Here is a 13,807-nt window from a genome sequence, read left to right on the forward strand (position 1 = left end):
GTGAATAGCCCAACAGACACAGTCTCTGCCTTCATGGAACACACACACACACACACACACATGCATACACACACACAGGGTTGATAGCCTACTCAGCATGTACTTATTAGCATTTCCTTATTTTCAGTATTGTGGTGTATATTCTGATTGGTCAGTGTCCACATGGTACCCATTGCTAAGCATTTTATACTTCATTTCTTCTTACAAACTGTGATAAATACCACAAGGAGGAAAAGATGTCTGCTTTGAGGAAATACAATGAGGCCAATTTATAGAGTTTAGGAAATCCTCTTTGAATGAGACATTTGAACTATGACTTGAACAATGAGTGTTTTCAGCCTACTCTGAGATGACCCTGAGTAGGGGCTGGATTATACAGGCGTGTAGTCCATGCTATGAACCTAAACTCAAGGGGATGCTACTTAATAAAGTGAACAAGGAGTGACATCATTCAGTTTGTATGTTAAGAATTGCACTGTGGTTACTGTGTGGAGAATGGTGGAAAAGGGGTGCCCATACCTTTACATATTAGATTGATTCTGTGTGGTGAGGATTCAGACAAGAATTGGTCATCAATCAACCTTTTCAGTTTTTTAGGGAAAAACAAAACATGTACTAAAACAATTCTAGTATAAGTCTCGAAGTGCTGTATCCTAAAGGCTATAGTAAGCAGCCAGCAAAAGTGCTGTCGGTCTGCGGGAATTACGAACCATGTTCACTCTCTTTTAACAAGAAGCTCTTGATTTTTTCTTTCTGTTCTCTCTGTTGGAGAAATTCTGAACTCTCAGTCAGAATGTTCCATGTGTGTCCTGGAAGGCTCTCACATATGAGGCCAATTAATTCCGTAAACACTTATCAAGTTTATCTCCTTATCTACTTTACTCTGATTCATAAAAATCTCACTTCACTTGTTTCACATTTCTACCACAAGGATATGGTAGGGTGAGCTGCAAATAGGAATGAGATAACTTGGAAGACAGCGGACCTGTGTTCAAGTCTCCAACATACTTCCAGTCAGCAATGCAACCTTTGGAAATTAGCGTAGGCTAGTTCATGGTGAGTAAATTTGTGGTATGGATTCAGCTAGAACAGAGAGGTATTTTTGGTGTCCATGAGGGAAGATGTCCTCCATGAAGTTTCCTAGAGACCTGGGAAGATGTGGGGAAGGATGAGTCAGTTGTGCACACACTGGGTATTCCCCTAATGGATTCCATCGTGGATAATCAACCATCTTTGAGCTCTGGGATGATAAAATAGTTCTCCATCATCTTCCACATTTCCTCCTTCATTAGTCGTGGGACCAGACCGAATGGGGTAGTGGTGTGGTATTAGGTATTTCTCAGTCCCTCTCTCTTCTGAGTTGATCAAACATCACTGTTTTCTGTGCTAGGAGAGATATGAATATCATTGTTTTTCACTCAGGCTATGTCGTCAATTTTTATTTGCTGTGGCAATTCCCATAGGATAGACCACTGGAACAATGAGCAGGAGAGAATTCTGCTGGTCACGGACAAGACTCTCTTGATCTGCAAATACGACTTCATCATGCTCAGTTGTGTGCAGCTGCAGCGGATTCCTCTGAGTGCTGTCTATCGCATCTGCCTGGGCAACTTTACCTTCCCTGGGATGTCCCTGGACAAGTGAGTATATATCTTGGACTTGAAGAAATGGTGCAGCAGGGATGGACATGCAGGGAAAACAACCTGAAAATTCAGTTTGGCACTGTAAGCTGGGAGAACCCAAGGGAGGATAGTGAAATCATGAAAGTTGAAATCATCAAACTAGAGTTCCTACTCTATGTCAGCCTCCAGGGATACAACTTTAAGTAAATATATTAGTTCGTTTTCACGCTGCCAATAAAGACATACCCCAAACTGGGAACAAAAAAAGGTTTAATTGAACTGACAGTTCCACATGCCTGGGGAGGCCTCAAAATCATGGCGGGAGGGCAAAGGCTCTTCTTATATGGCCACGGCAAGAGAAAATGAAGAAGAAGGAAAAGCGGAAACCTCTGTTAAACTCATCAAGTCTCATGAGACTTATTCACTATCACAAGACTGGCATGGGAAAAACTGACCCCATGATTCAATTACCTCCCCCTGGTTCCCTCCCACAACACATGTGAATTCTGGGAGATACAATTCAAGCTGATGTTTTGGTGGGGACACAGCCAAACCATATCAGTAAATTTGTATTTTAGTATGAGGACGTGACAAATAAATGGCTAAATGTAAGTAAGAAAGAGCTGTGGGCACATGGGGAAAATGCACTTGACCTAATTTGTGTGTCAGATAATCAGAGAAAACTTTCAGAAGAAACACTTGAGCCAATATTTAATATTGGGTAGGAGTTAGCCAAAGAAGGAGAACCAAAGGGGAAGAACATTCCAAAGAGGTAGCTAAAAAGTGGAATGCCTCTGGGAATTGAAATTATTCTGTAAAGCTCAGTGGATAGAACCAAAATGGGTAGTCGCTCTTCTTATAAAATGTCTCTTGGGATCATTCCTGTAAGCTCAGTAACATGGGGGTGTGATGAGTTTATCAGGGGTTTCTGCTTTTGCTTCTTGCTCATTTTCTCTTGCCACTAACATGTAAGAAGTGCCTTTCACCTCCTGCCATGATTCTGAGACCTCCCTAGCCATGTGAAACTGTAAGTCCAGTTAAACCTCTTTTTGTTCCCAGTTTGGGGTATGTCTTTATCAGCAGTGTGAAGCAAACTAATACAGGTATCAAATTTCTCATTCTTTCAAGGCTTCTAAATTTATGTCTTTTTGAGAAAAGCTTTCTCCATACTATAATTATAAAGTAAATTTCCAAGTTTTTGTCTAGTAATTTTATTTTACTTTTAACAATGGACTTATATTTCATCTAAAATTTGCCTTGAGTAAAGAAGGAAGTATGCAATCAACTTTAATTTTTATCCAGATGACAGGCTAGATTTCTCAATATCATATATTTAATATTTTATATTTATTATTTTATAATGTAGTACTTTTCTCTGTGAGTTTCTATACCTGGATTCTCTATTCAATTCCATTTGTGTTTCTTAAAGCTCAAAATGGTTTTAATAATTATAACCTTATATTATGTATCAATATCTGGTTGAGTTACTCCCCATTTATTAATCTTGCTTTTTAGAATTTGCATATTTATTTATGCATATTTTTTCATCAGCTTGCCTAATTTTGAAAGTCTTATTTTATTAAGATTTTCAAATATTCAGTCAGCTTTTCATTCCTAAGATAAACACATTTGGTTGTGACATGTTATTCTTTTTATGCATTGCTGGATTTAGTTTGCTAATATTTTATGGATAATTTTTGTGCCTGTGTTCATGAGGAGTATTAGTCTGTTATTTTCATTTTTTAAAATGTTTTTGCTAGGTTTTCATATTTTGGCTATGCTGTCATCATAAAACAAGTTGGAAAATGTTCCCTCCTCTTTTATTTTCTAAAATAGTTTGTATATAAGTGGAGTTATCTTTTCATTGACTGTCTGATAGAGTTAATAAGGGAAATCTTGGTTTGATCATTTCTTGGTGGGAAATTCTTATAATAAAGTCAATTTGTTTTATAAATATTGTATTTCTCATAATTTTTTCTCCTTGGGAGGCCCTCCCACCACTGGTCCTGAGGCCTAGGAGGACTAAATTTTTTATTTCAGATTAATTTTGATAAATTATATTTTTAAAGGAATTTGTTGTTTATTTAAGTTGTTGCATCTGAAGGCATAAAGTTGTTATATTATTTCCTTATAATCCCTTTAATGTCCATAAGATATTTAGTGATATCTTCCTCCTTTCCTGATATTGGTGATTTTATTTGTCTGTTCTCTCATTGCTATAAAGAACTCTTTAAGACCAGGTGATTTATAAAGAAAATAAGTTTAATTGGCTTATAGTTCTGCAGGCTATACAGGAAGCATAGTGGCTTCTGCTTCTGTGGAGGCCTCAGGAGATTTCCAATCATGGCAGAAGACAAAGGGGGAGTGAGGCATCTTGCATAGTGGGAGCAGGAGCAAGAGAAAGGGGAAGGTGCTACATACTTTCAAGCAACCAGATCTCACTATAGTGAGGACAGTACAAAGAGGATGGTACCCATTCCTGCTAAATCTGCCCCCATAATCCAATCACCTCCCATTAGGCCCCATTTCTAACACTGGGGATTTAGTCCTCCTAGGCCTCAGGACCTGTGATGGGAGGGCCTCCCAGGGAGGCCTCTAAAATGTCTGTGAGGTGTTTTCCCCATTGTCCTGGCTATGAGCACTTGCTCCTTTTTACGTATGCAAACTTCTGCAGCCTACCTGAATTCTTCCCCTGAAAATGTACTTTCTTTTTTTTTCTTTTCTACCATGTGGCCAGGCTTCAAATTTTCCAACTTTCATGCTGTTTCCTCTTTAAATATGAGTCCAATTTTAAGTCATTTCTTCGCTCATGTGTATGAGAATAGGTTCTTAGAAGCAGCCAGGCCACATCTTAAATGTGTTGATGCTTAGAAATTTCTTCCACTAGATAATCCTAAATCATCACTCTCAAGTTGAGAGTTCCACAGATACCTAGGGCAGAGGCACAGTGCAGCCAACTTCTTTGCTAAGACATAACGAAAGTGACCTTTGCTCCAGTTCCACACAAGTTTCTTATTTACATTTGAGACTTTATCAGCCTGGCTTTCACTGTCCATATCACTATCAGCATTTTGGTGATAACCATTCAGCCAATCTCTAGAAAGTTACAAACTTTTCCTCATCCTCCTGTCTTCTTCTGAACCCTCTAAACTCTTTCAACCTCTGCCTGTTACCCAGTTTCAAAGTTGCTTCCATATTTTTAGGTATCTTTATAGTAATGCCCTGTTCCTGCTACCAATTTTCTGTATTATTCTGTTCCCTCATTGCTATAAAGAAATATCTGAGACTGGGTAATTTATTTAAAAAAGAGATTTGCGTGTGCAGTGGCACCCGCCTGTAATCCCAGCACTCTGGGAGGCCAAGGTGGGTGGATCACTTGTGGTCAGGAGTTCGAGACTAGCCTAGCCAACATGGTGAAATCCCATTTCTACTAAAAATAAAAAAAAATTAGCCAGGCATGGTGGCGCATGCCTGTAATCCCAGCTACTCGGGAGGCCGAGACAGGAGAAATTGCTTGAACATGGGAGGCGGAGGTTGCAGTGAGCTGAGATTGAGCCACTGCACTCCAGCCTGGGTGACAGAGATGAGACTCTATCTCAAAAAAAAGAAGAAGGAAAAAAAGAGTTTAATTGGCTCAGGGTTCTGCAGGCTATACAGAAGCTTCTGTTTCTGGAGAGGGCCTCAGGAAACTTCCTGTCATGGCGTAAAGAAAAGGGGAACAAGGTATCTCACATGGTAGGAGCAGGAGTGACAGAGAAAGTGGGGAGATGCTACACACTTTTGAATGACCAGATCTTACAAGAACTCACTCACTATCATGAGGAGAGTACTAAGAGGATGGCATTAAACCATTCCTGAGAAATATGCCCCCATGATCCAGTCGTCTTCCTATTGGGGATTACAATTCAAGATGAGAATTGGTGGGGACACAGATCCAGACCTTATCAGTGATCTGTGTCTTCCCTCTTTTTTCTTTTCTATTGATGATCATACCAATTCTGTTGGTTTTTAACAAGAACATACTTTTCGCTTGGTTAATTTTTACTATTGTTTTGGTAATTACTAATTAGTTGATTTCTGCTCTTTTATTTTTTACTTTTTTTGAGGCAGAGTTTCACTCTTGTTGCCCAAGCTGGAGTGCAGTGGCGTGATCTCGGCTCACTGCAACCTCCACCTCCCGAGTTCAAACGATTCTCCTGCCTCAGCCTCAAGTAGCTGGGATTACAGGCGTGCACCACCACATCCAGCTAATTTTTTGTATTTTTAGTAGAGACGGGGTTTCTTCATGTTGGTCAGGCTGGTCTCAAACTCTCAACCTCAGGTGATCCGCCCACCTCAGCCTCCCAAAGTGCTGGAAGTATAGGTGTGAGCCACTGCACCCGGCTCATTTCTACTCTTTTCTTTGTTATTTCCTTTCTAATACTTTGGGTTTACTTTTCTTTTTCTTTTTTTAACTGCTTAAATTGCAACCCAAGGTTATTGATTTTAAACTTTCCTAATATGAATATTTACAGCTATAAATTTCCTTTTAAGCACTACTTTTGCTGCATCCCAGAGCTTTTGATATGTTGTGCTTCTATTATCATTTAGAGATATTTTAAATTTTCTTGTGATTTTCTCTTGATCCATGGATACATTATATGTTGTTTTGGCTAATTTCCAAATACTTCAGGCTTTTATAGATATCTTAATTCTACTTAATTCTAATTTAGAGAGCATACTGTCTTTAATTTCATTCCTTACTGATACTTTGAGATTTGTTTTATGAAGTGCATTATGATATATCTTTGTGAATTTGTCATGTGCACTTGAATTTTATTTGTAGTTTTCTAAATATCAATTGGGATACTGTGTTTGATAATGCGGTTTAGATTATATATATTTTTACTGATTTTTTGTGTAGTTGTTTAAGAGTTACTGAATGGAGTGCAAAAATCTATCACTGTGGAATTTTCTAGTTTTCTTTTCAATTTTGTTAACTTTTGCCTCACATATTTTGAGTCTGTTATTAGGTGCATGCACATTTGTGATTAGTGTCTTTCTGGTGAATTGAGCCTTTTTTTCATTATGAAGTATTCTTCTTTATCTCTGGCAAAATTTTATGCTGTAAAGTTTATTTTAAAATCTGATCTTATTATAATCACTGTGTCATTTTTATACTTACAGTTTGCATAGTGATATGATTTGGCCGTGTCCTCACCCAAATCTCATCTTGAATTGTAGCTCCCATAATCCCCATGTTGTGGGAGGGACCCAATGAGAGGTAATAGAATCATGGGGTAGATTTTCCCATATTGTTCCCATGATAGTGAATAAATCTCAATCTATCTGATGGTTTTATAAAGGGCAGTTCCTCTGCACATGCTCTCTTGCTTGCCACCATGTAAGATGTCCCTTTGCTCCTCCTTCACCTTCCGCTATGATTGTAAGACCTCCCTAGCCACTTAGAACCATGAGTCCATTAAACTTTTTTCTTTATAAATTACCTAGTCTTGGGTATTTCTTCATAGCAGTATAAAAAGGGAGTAATACACATAGCATTTTTTTATCCATTTACTTTCTACCTATTTATGTCTTTGTATTTAAAGTGTGTTTGTTGTAGAAATCAAACAGTTGGCTCATGCTTTTAATCCAAGACCTTCAAGATAATGTTATAACTTGTGCTTTAATAAATCATAAGTATTTCAAAGAAATTTAGATAAAATAGTCTTTTGTATTTACTTAGATGTTAACATGTATGATATTCTTCATTTCTTCCGTAAGATTCGTTTCCCTTTAAAGTCATTTTTCCTATACATGAAAAATTACATTTTAGCATTATAATCTAGCAGTGATACATTCTCTTAGTGTTTCTTTCTGAAAACTAGTCTTAGTTCTTAGTCTTTTACTTCTTTTTTCTTTCAGCACTTTCAAGATGTTGTTCCACTGTTTTTGGCTTCCATCTCTGATGAGAGGTCCACAAGGATTTGAACTGCTATTCCTCTTTATATTCTCTGACTGCTTTCACATTCTATCCTTATCTTTAGTTTTAGAAATTTGACTTTCATGTGCTACATGTGCTTCTTTTTGTATTTATCTTGTTTGAGATTATCTAAGCTTCTTACATCTGTAAATTTATCTTTCAACAAGTTTCGGAGGTTTGGGACTATTACTTTTTATTTATTTTTTTCTTTCAATTTATTTTCCTGGTACTTAAATTACATGTATGTTAAACTTTCTGATACTGTCCCACAAGTCTCTGAAGCTCTGTCTTTTCCCATTATTTTCTCTGACTTATCTTCAAATTGGATAATTTTCTTTTCTCTGTCTCCATGTTCACTGAAATTTTTCTTTGTCATTTAATTCTCCTATTAAATCTATCCAGTATTTTTTATTTCAAATGTTATACCTTTTGTTTTAAAATGTCCATGTAGTTCTTTAGTATAGGTTTTATTTTCTTAAGAAATTTTATATTTTTATTGTTTATGAGCATAGTTTCTTTTACCTAAGTTAGCATAATTAAAATAATTGCTTTAAAGTTCTTTCTGATAATTTCAACCTCTTGGTCATCTCAGGATTGCTTCTGTTGACTGTCTCTTTTCTTGAGAGTGGTTCATATTTTCTTGTTTTTTTCTGGTATATAAAATACTAGGGGATTTATTCCTCCTTAAAATTGTGGAGACTGCTTGCACTCCAAAGTCTTCAGGTAGTTTTATTGTTTGTTTGTTTGTTTTGGCAAAGTAGGGAGTGGAAGAATGGGTTTTATTCACTTATCAGTTGTGTCTGCAGAATTTCTAGTTATTATTTTCAGGAAAAGCAGTCTGCTGGGGAATCTATGCCTAGTTACTGAATTTTATCAAATGTTATTGCTGCATCTTTGAAGATGATCATATATTTACTTTTCTCCTTAGGTTTAATTAAAAATGGTCACACATTTTTATTATTGAAACATTTTGGCAGGTTCAAGGTATGAATACTACCTGGAATTAGTATATAATTATTAATGTGCTATTGAATATTAATATGTGATTAAATATTAATTGCAAGTATTAATAGGTTTTTGCATTGATATTCATAAGTTTAATTGACATATAGTTTTTTTAAATCAGGCTGTCCTTGTAAGTTTGGTTTCAATGTTAGATAATTTTCTTAAAAACTACTTTCTCTTTATTCTCTATTGACTGTATTAGATAAACAAATGGCTTTATTTGTTACATAGAAGTTTGGTGTGTTTCACCTATGAAAATGCCTGAACCTGGTGCTTTTAAAGGAAGATAAACACTACAACTTTCTCAATTTTCTCTATAGCACTGACATGTTTAATTTTTTTCTTTTATGATAACTTTCAGTCATTTATGTCTTATTATTACATGACTTAGTTTTGTAGAGGTTTGTAAACATTCACTCAATTGAGAAAGCCTAAAATAAGTAATTAAAGAAATAGTAAAAGTTTATTTTGCAGAGAATTACTTTCTTCCAAGTGTGCGGATTCTATTAGCTAATGGTTGGTTGATAGATTTTAAAGTACCATTTCTTTTGGGTTTACTTGTTCATAATAGAATTCTTTTTGTTCTCATTCATTATTTTCTACATTTATCTGTATTATATATTAATTCTATATTTGTATATATATTTTGCATTTTGTAAATAACTTCACTTGAAATTTTAATTCATTTATGGCTATTTTTGTTAGATATGTGAGCTTTCTGACTATTAAATTTTCTTTAGTGTGGTTTTTTCAGATACATAATAGTTTTTATTATTATATTTCATATCCTAATATTACTGTTTGTTCATTTCCTCTTTGACCTGAAAATAGATTGAAGTAACTTTATTTAAAGTTGAATTTTTATGCTTTAAGAGTTTGTTATTAATTTATAGTTTTATTACATTGTGTTCAGCGAATGTCTTCTCTTACTATTTCTACTCTCTGGAAATCACTAAATATGTATACCTTTAAATCACCAATTTTTTAATCAATTTCTTAAATACTTAAATGTGCTCTCTCTGCTTTCTACTTTCTCTCTCCTTGGAATTAGCATATCACTATTATACTACTTTCTCTCTTTTTGGAATTAGTATATCATACATACAGAGTTCTACACATAGAGTTAGTAAGTGGTAGTGAGATTAGTATATCATATATATAGAGTTATACATGTAAAGTTTCATAAGTGGTACTAAGATCTACTATCATTATGTTATTTAGGTATACTCTATCTTTGTCTATTTAGTAATAAATATTATATATATTGCTACATTTAGTTATATATATGTAATGTTTATATATGGCTACTTGATTTGTCATACATTGAGATAGGATAAATTTTTTTATTACTGTGGTGGATTTATTTTACTCTTGTGACTTTATATGAATGTTGATATTGTATTTTTTGTTGTAGAAATATTCATAGATGTTGAATCTTTACTGTAGATGTAATATTTTTCATTATAGAGTTTAATTACTTTAATACCTTTCCTGATGAATATTGCAACCCTTACGTTCTTTTTATTTGAATTTTCTTGGTATATCTTTGCCTATTTTACTTTGAGCATTTTGAGTCTCTTTGTTTTTGATGTGCACTTGCATACATCATATAATTGAATTTTACTTTGTGATCCACTTGGGGCCTTTTTCTTTTAATAGGTAAGCTTAACCTATTTACATATATTAATATGACAGTTATGGTCTAAATTATAACATTTTGATTTTTGTATTATTAATTTTTTAAAATATATTACCATGTTGTCTATATTTCCTTTGCTTTTCATTGAGTGCGTTTTCTTCTAACAGAGTAATCATAGGTTTCTCTTTCTACTAGTGATTGTAAGTGTAACTTAATGGTCTTAGTCTTACCTTTTTTGAATATTATCCATTGACTCCCTGATATAAACAGGGAGTCTCCCTGATGTAAACCTCACATTTACAAGAACATCCCAATTCCTTCATCTTATTTTTCTACTTCTACATCATTCTTTCAAGTTGCTTATAATGATCATTATTAGTTACTTTAATGGTTATTTATTTAGATAATATGCTTCCGGTTTATGTGTCATCTTAGCATTCATTAAACCTCCATTCCAAAAGATGAAAAATTTGCATATTTGTATGATTCCCATAAAATCTCACCCTTAATCTCCCTTCTTTCATTAGTTTTACCAAAGAAACTTCAATTTTTCATGGAATGTTATATTTCCCATGAGGCACCCAATTGTTACCACTGGGGGCTGATGTAATTCCAGCCTTCCTAATTAACCTGTGCAGCTTATCCACATTTGCATCCTGTGGTTAGAGTGGGGAAGCCTGTACCAGCAGCTGGGGAAGTGATGGTTGTTTATGTACTGCTCAGGGTTTCTCAGCAAACATCCATATTAGAGTACTGGCAGAGGAATCCTGGGTTCTAGTCCCAGTTTTACAACTGTTACTTTATTTGTTCATCTATTAAAAGGTGACATTAATCATCATTCTGCTTCATTAACAGTCTTATTGTTAGGTTCTAATGACATAACTTGAAAGCACTTTGTAATATGCCTCATAGATTTGAGGTGTTAACAAGTTCTGATTTTTTTTCCCCCAGATTAAAGCTTTTGTTAACATGGAACTAAGTAGACTAATTTGATTGTTATCTTTACTTCTAACTTACTTGGCCCTTCTCAGGCATTAAGTCACCATTATAAGGTCAAAGGTAAGGCAGCAGCAGGCAGGGAAAAGAGTAGGAGGCAAGGAAAATCAGCTGCTAAATAATGGCAAGCTGACTCCAAAGGAAAGCCTGGACAGAGTCTGAGCAAATTCCCTTGTTAAAAAAAAAAAAAAAAAGCGATGATTTAATCTTAGTATCCACTCGCTGTAGGTGGTAATGTCGACGCTGTTTTCAAATATCTTTACCTCTCTTGTGCTATTTGACCTTCAACACCCAGGAAAAGGCAGAGCTGATTGGATACATCTTCCAGGTGAGAAATGTGAGACTTAAAGGTGTTCAGGGATTCATGCATCATCAGCTATTGATCACGGGCCTTAACATCTGTTCTTCTGACTCTCTGTCCAGTGTTTTTTTCTTTGGATAGATAATATTTTATCCTCCTCTCTCTCCTTTACTTGCCTCTCGTCCCCTCTTCTCTTCCCTCCCTCTTCCTCTTTCTCTTTTTCCTTACCTACGGTTGTTTTGGGTTTTTCTGTCCTTTCTCTTCTCCCTTCCTCTCCATGTGCTCCTTACTGTTATTGTAACTTCTGCTTAAGAGACCAAGAAGAGCACTATCAGAACTTAGCAGACAAGTGCCAGCATATCCATGTACTGGTACTTAATAAAACAGACTTTTGTTTTATGCAGTTTGCCTTTGGCTTAATATGAAGGAAAGGGGTGATGGCAAGAGACAACTAAAGGCTGTGGATGATTTGTGTGAAATGAAGGCAGATTCTCTTTGAATGAGAATATTCACCAGAGACAGAACCAGGAAATAGTAAAAGGCCTGGTTCTTCCTCCAGGGTAACTAGTTGCTCATACGTATCTTTTGTTATTGTTGCTTATCTGAAATCTTACTTCTATCATAACTGGATTTATTCCAAGATTTTAATTAAGAACCAATTTCCATAATCCTATCGTGTTTATAACCTCCCAGAAAAGTAGAGGAAGGAGGGGAAGACTATGGTTCCGTGACAATTAACCACAGGTTTAAAGCTATGACTAATCTTAACCACACCATTTTCCCGCTATTTGAATTTGGACAATTTACTTTAATTTGGGGGTTTCTCAATTTTCAATCTATAAAATGTCAATAATATAAATCCTTGCGAGGCCTAACTCATAGGGTCATTTTAGATTCAAATGATGGATGTGACAGTGCTTTTAATTTTAAAGTGGTAAAATAAAGTTTTCATTTAAAGAGTTTTAAAATCTATATTTACTTGTCAACTCTCCCATTTTTTTATTTTCAAAACATATTTATTCTCAAAGCAAAATGTGTGGATATTTCATGTTTTAATTAAAAACTGGAGACTATTTTTAGTTTCATTTACATATTGGAAAACAATACAGAGTGATTTGACAGGTACATCTCAGTAAATCCCAGTTTTTGATATTATTTATCATCTCTACCTATATATTTTTTTCTTTTTTTTAAATTATACTTTAAGTTCTGGGGTACATGTGCAGAGCATGCAGGTTTGTTACGTAAGTATACATGTACCATGGTTGTTTGCTGCACCCATCAACCCATCATCTGCATTAGGTATTTCTCCTAATGCTATCCCTCCTCAGGCCCCTCATCCCCCAAGTGTGTGATGTTCCCCTCCCTGTACCCATATGTTCTCATTATTCAGCTCCCACTTATGAGTGAGAACATGTGGTGTTTGATTTTCTGTTCCTGTGTTAGTTTGCTGAGAATGATGGTTTCCAGCTTCATCTATGTCCCTGCAAAGGACATGAACTCCTTTTTTATGACTGCATAGTATTCCATGGTGTATGTGTGTCACATTTTCTTTATCCAGTCTATCATTGATGGGCATTGGGGTTGGTTCCAAGTCGTTGCTATGGTAAATAGTGCTGCAATAAACATACGTGTGCATGTGTCTTTATAGTCAAATGATTGATATTCCTTTGGGTATATACCCAGTAATGGGATTTCTGGGTCAAATGCTATTTCTAGTTCTAGATCCTTGAGGAATTGCCACACTGTCTTCCACAATGTTTGAACTAATTTACACTCCCACCAGCAGTGTAAAAGCATTCCTATTTCTCCACATCCTCTCCAGCATCTGTTGTTTCCTGACTTTTTAATGATCGTAATTCTAACTGGCACAAGATGGTATCTCCTTGTAGTTTTGATCTGCATTTCTCTAATGACCAGTGATAATGAGCTTTTTTTCATATGTTTGTTGGCCACATAAATGTCTTCTTTTGAAAAGTGTCTGTTTATATCCTTCACCCACTTTTTGATGGGGTTGTTTTTTTCTTGTAAATTTGTTTAAGTTCTTTGTAGATTCTGGATATTAGCTCTTTGTCAGATGGATAGATTGCAAAAATGTTTTCCTATTCTGTAGGTTGCCTGTTCACTCTGGTGATAGTTTCTTTTGCTGTGCAGAAGCTCTTTAGTTTAATTAGATCCCATTTGTCCATTTTGGCTTTTGTTGCGATTGCTTTTGGTGTTTTAGTCATGAAGTCTTTGCCCATGCCTATGTCCTGAATGGTATTGCCTAGGTTTTCTTTTAG

General features: G+C 35.4%; 1 protein-coding gene across 4 annotated transcripts in view; it reads left to right on the forward strand.

Annotated features, from left to right (window-relative positions):
• TPRG1 (tumor protein p63 regulated 1) overlaps positions 1-13,807 on the forward strand; it is a 150,880-nt gene that overhangs the window by 69,921 nt on the left and 67,152 nt on the right. For all 4 annotated transcript variants that reach the window (XM_017873379.1, XM_017873378.1, XM_017873382.1 and 1 more), the window contains one exon: positions 1,464-1,640. In XM_017873379.1, coding sequence (XP_017728868.1) covers positions 1,464-1,640 — 177 coding nt within the window. The remainder of the gene's footprint in view (positions 1-1,463; positions 1,641-13,807) is intronic.

Source organism: Rhinopithecus bieti, unplaced genomic scaffold (genome assembly GCF_001698545.2).
Source record: "Rhinopithecus bieti isolate Rb0 unplaced genomic scaffold, ASM169854v2 scaffold_5626, whole genome shotgun sequence".
Classification (NCBI taxonomy): domain Eukaryota; kingdom Metazoa; phylum Chordata; class Mammalia; order Primates; family Cercopithecidae; genus Rhinopithecus; species Rhinopithecus bieti.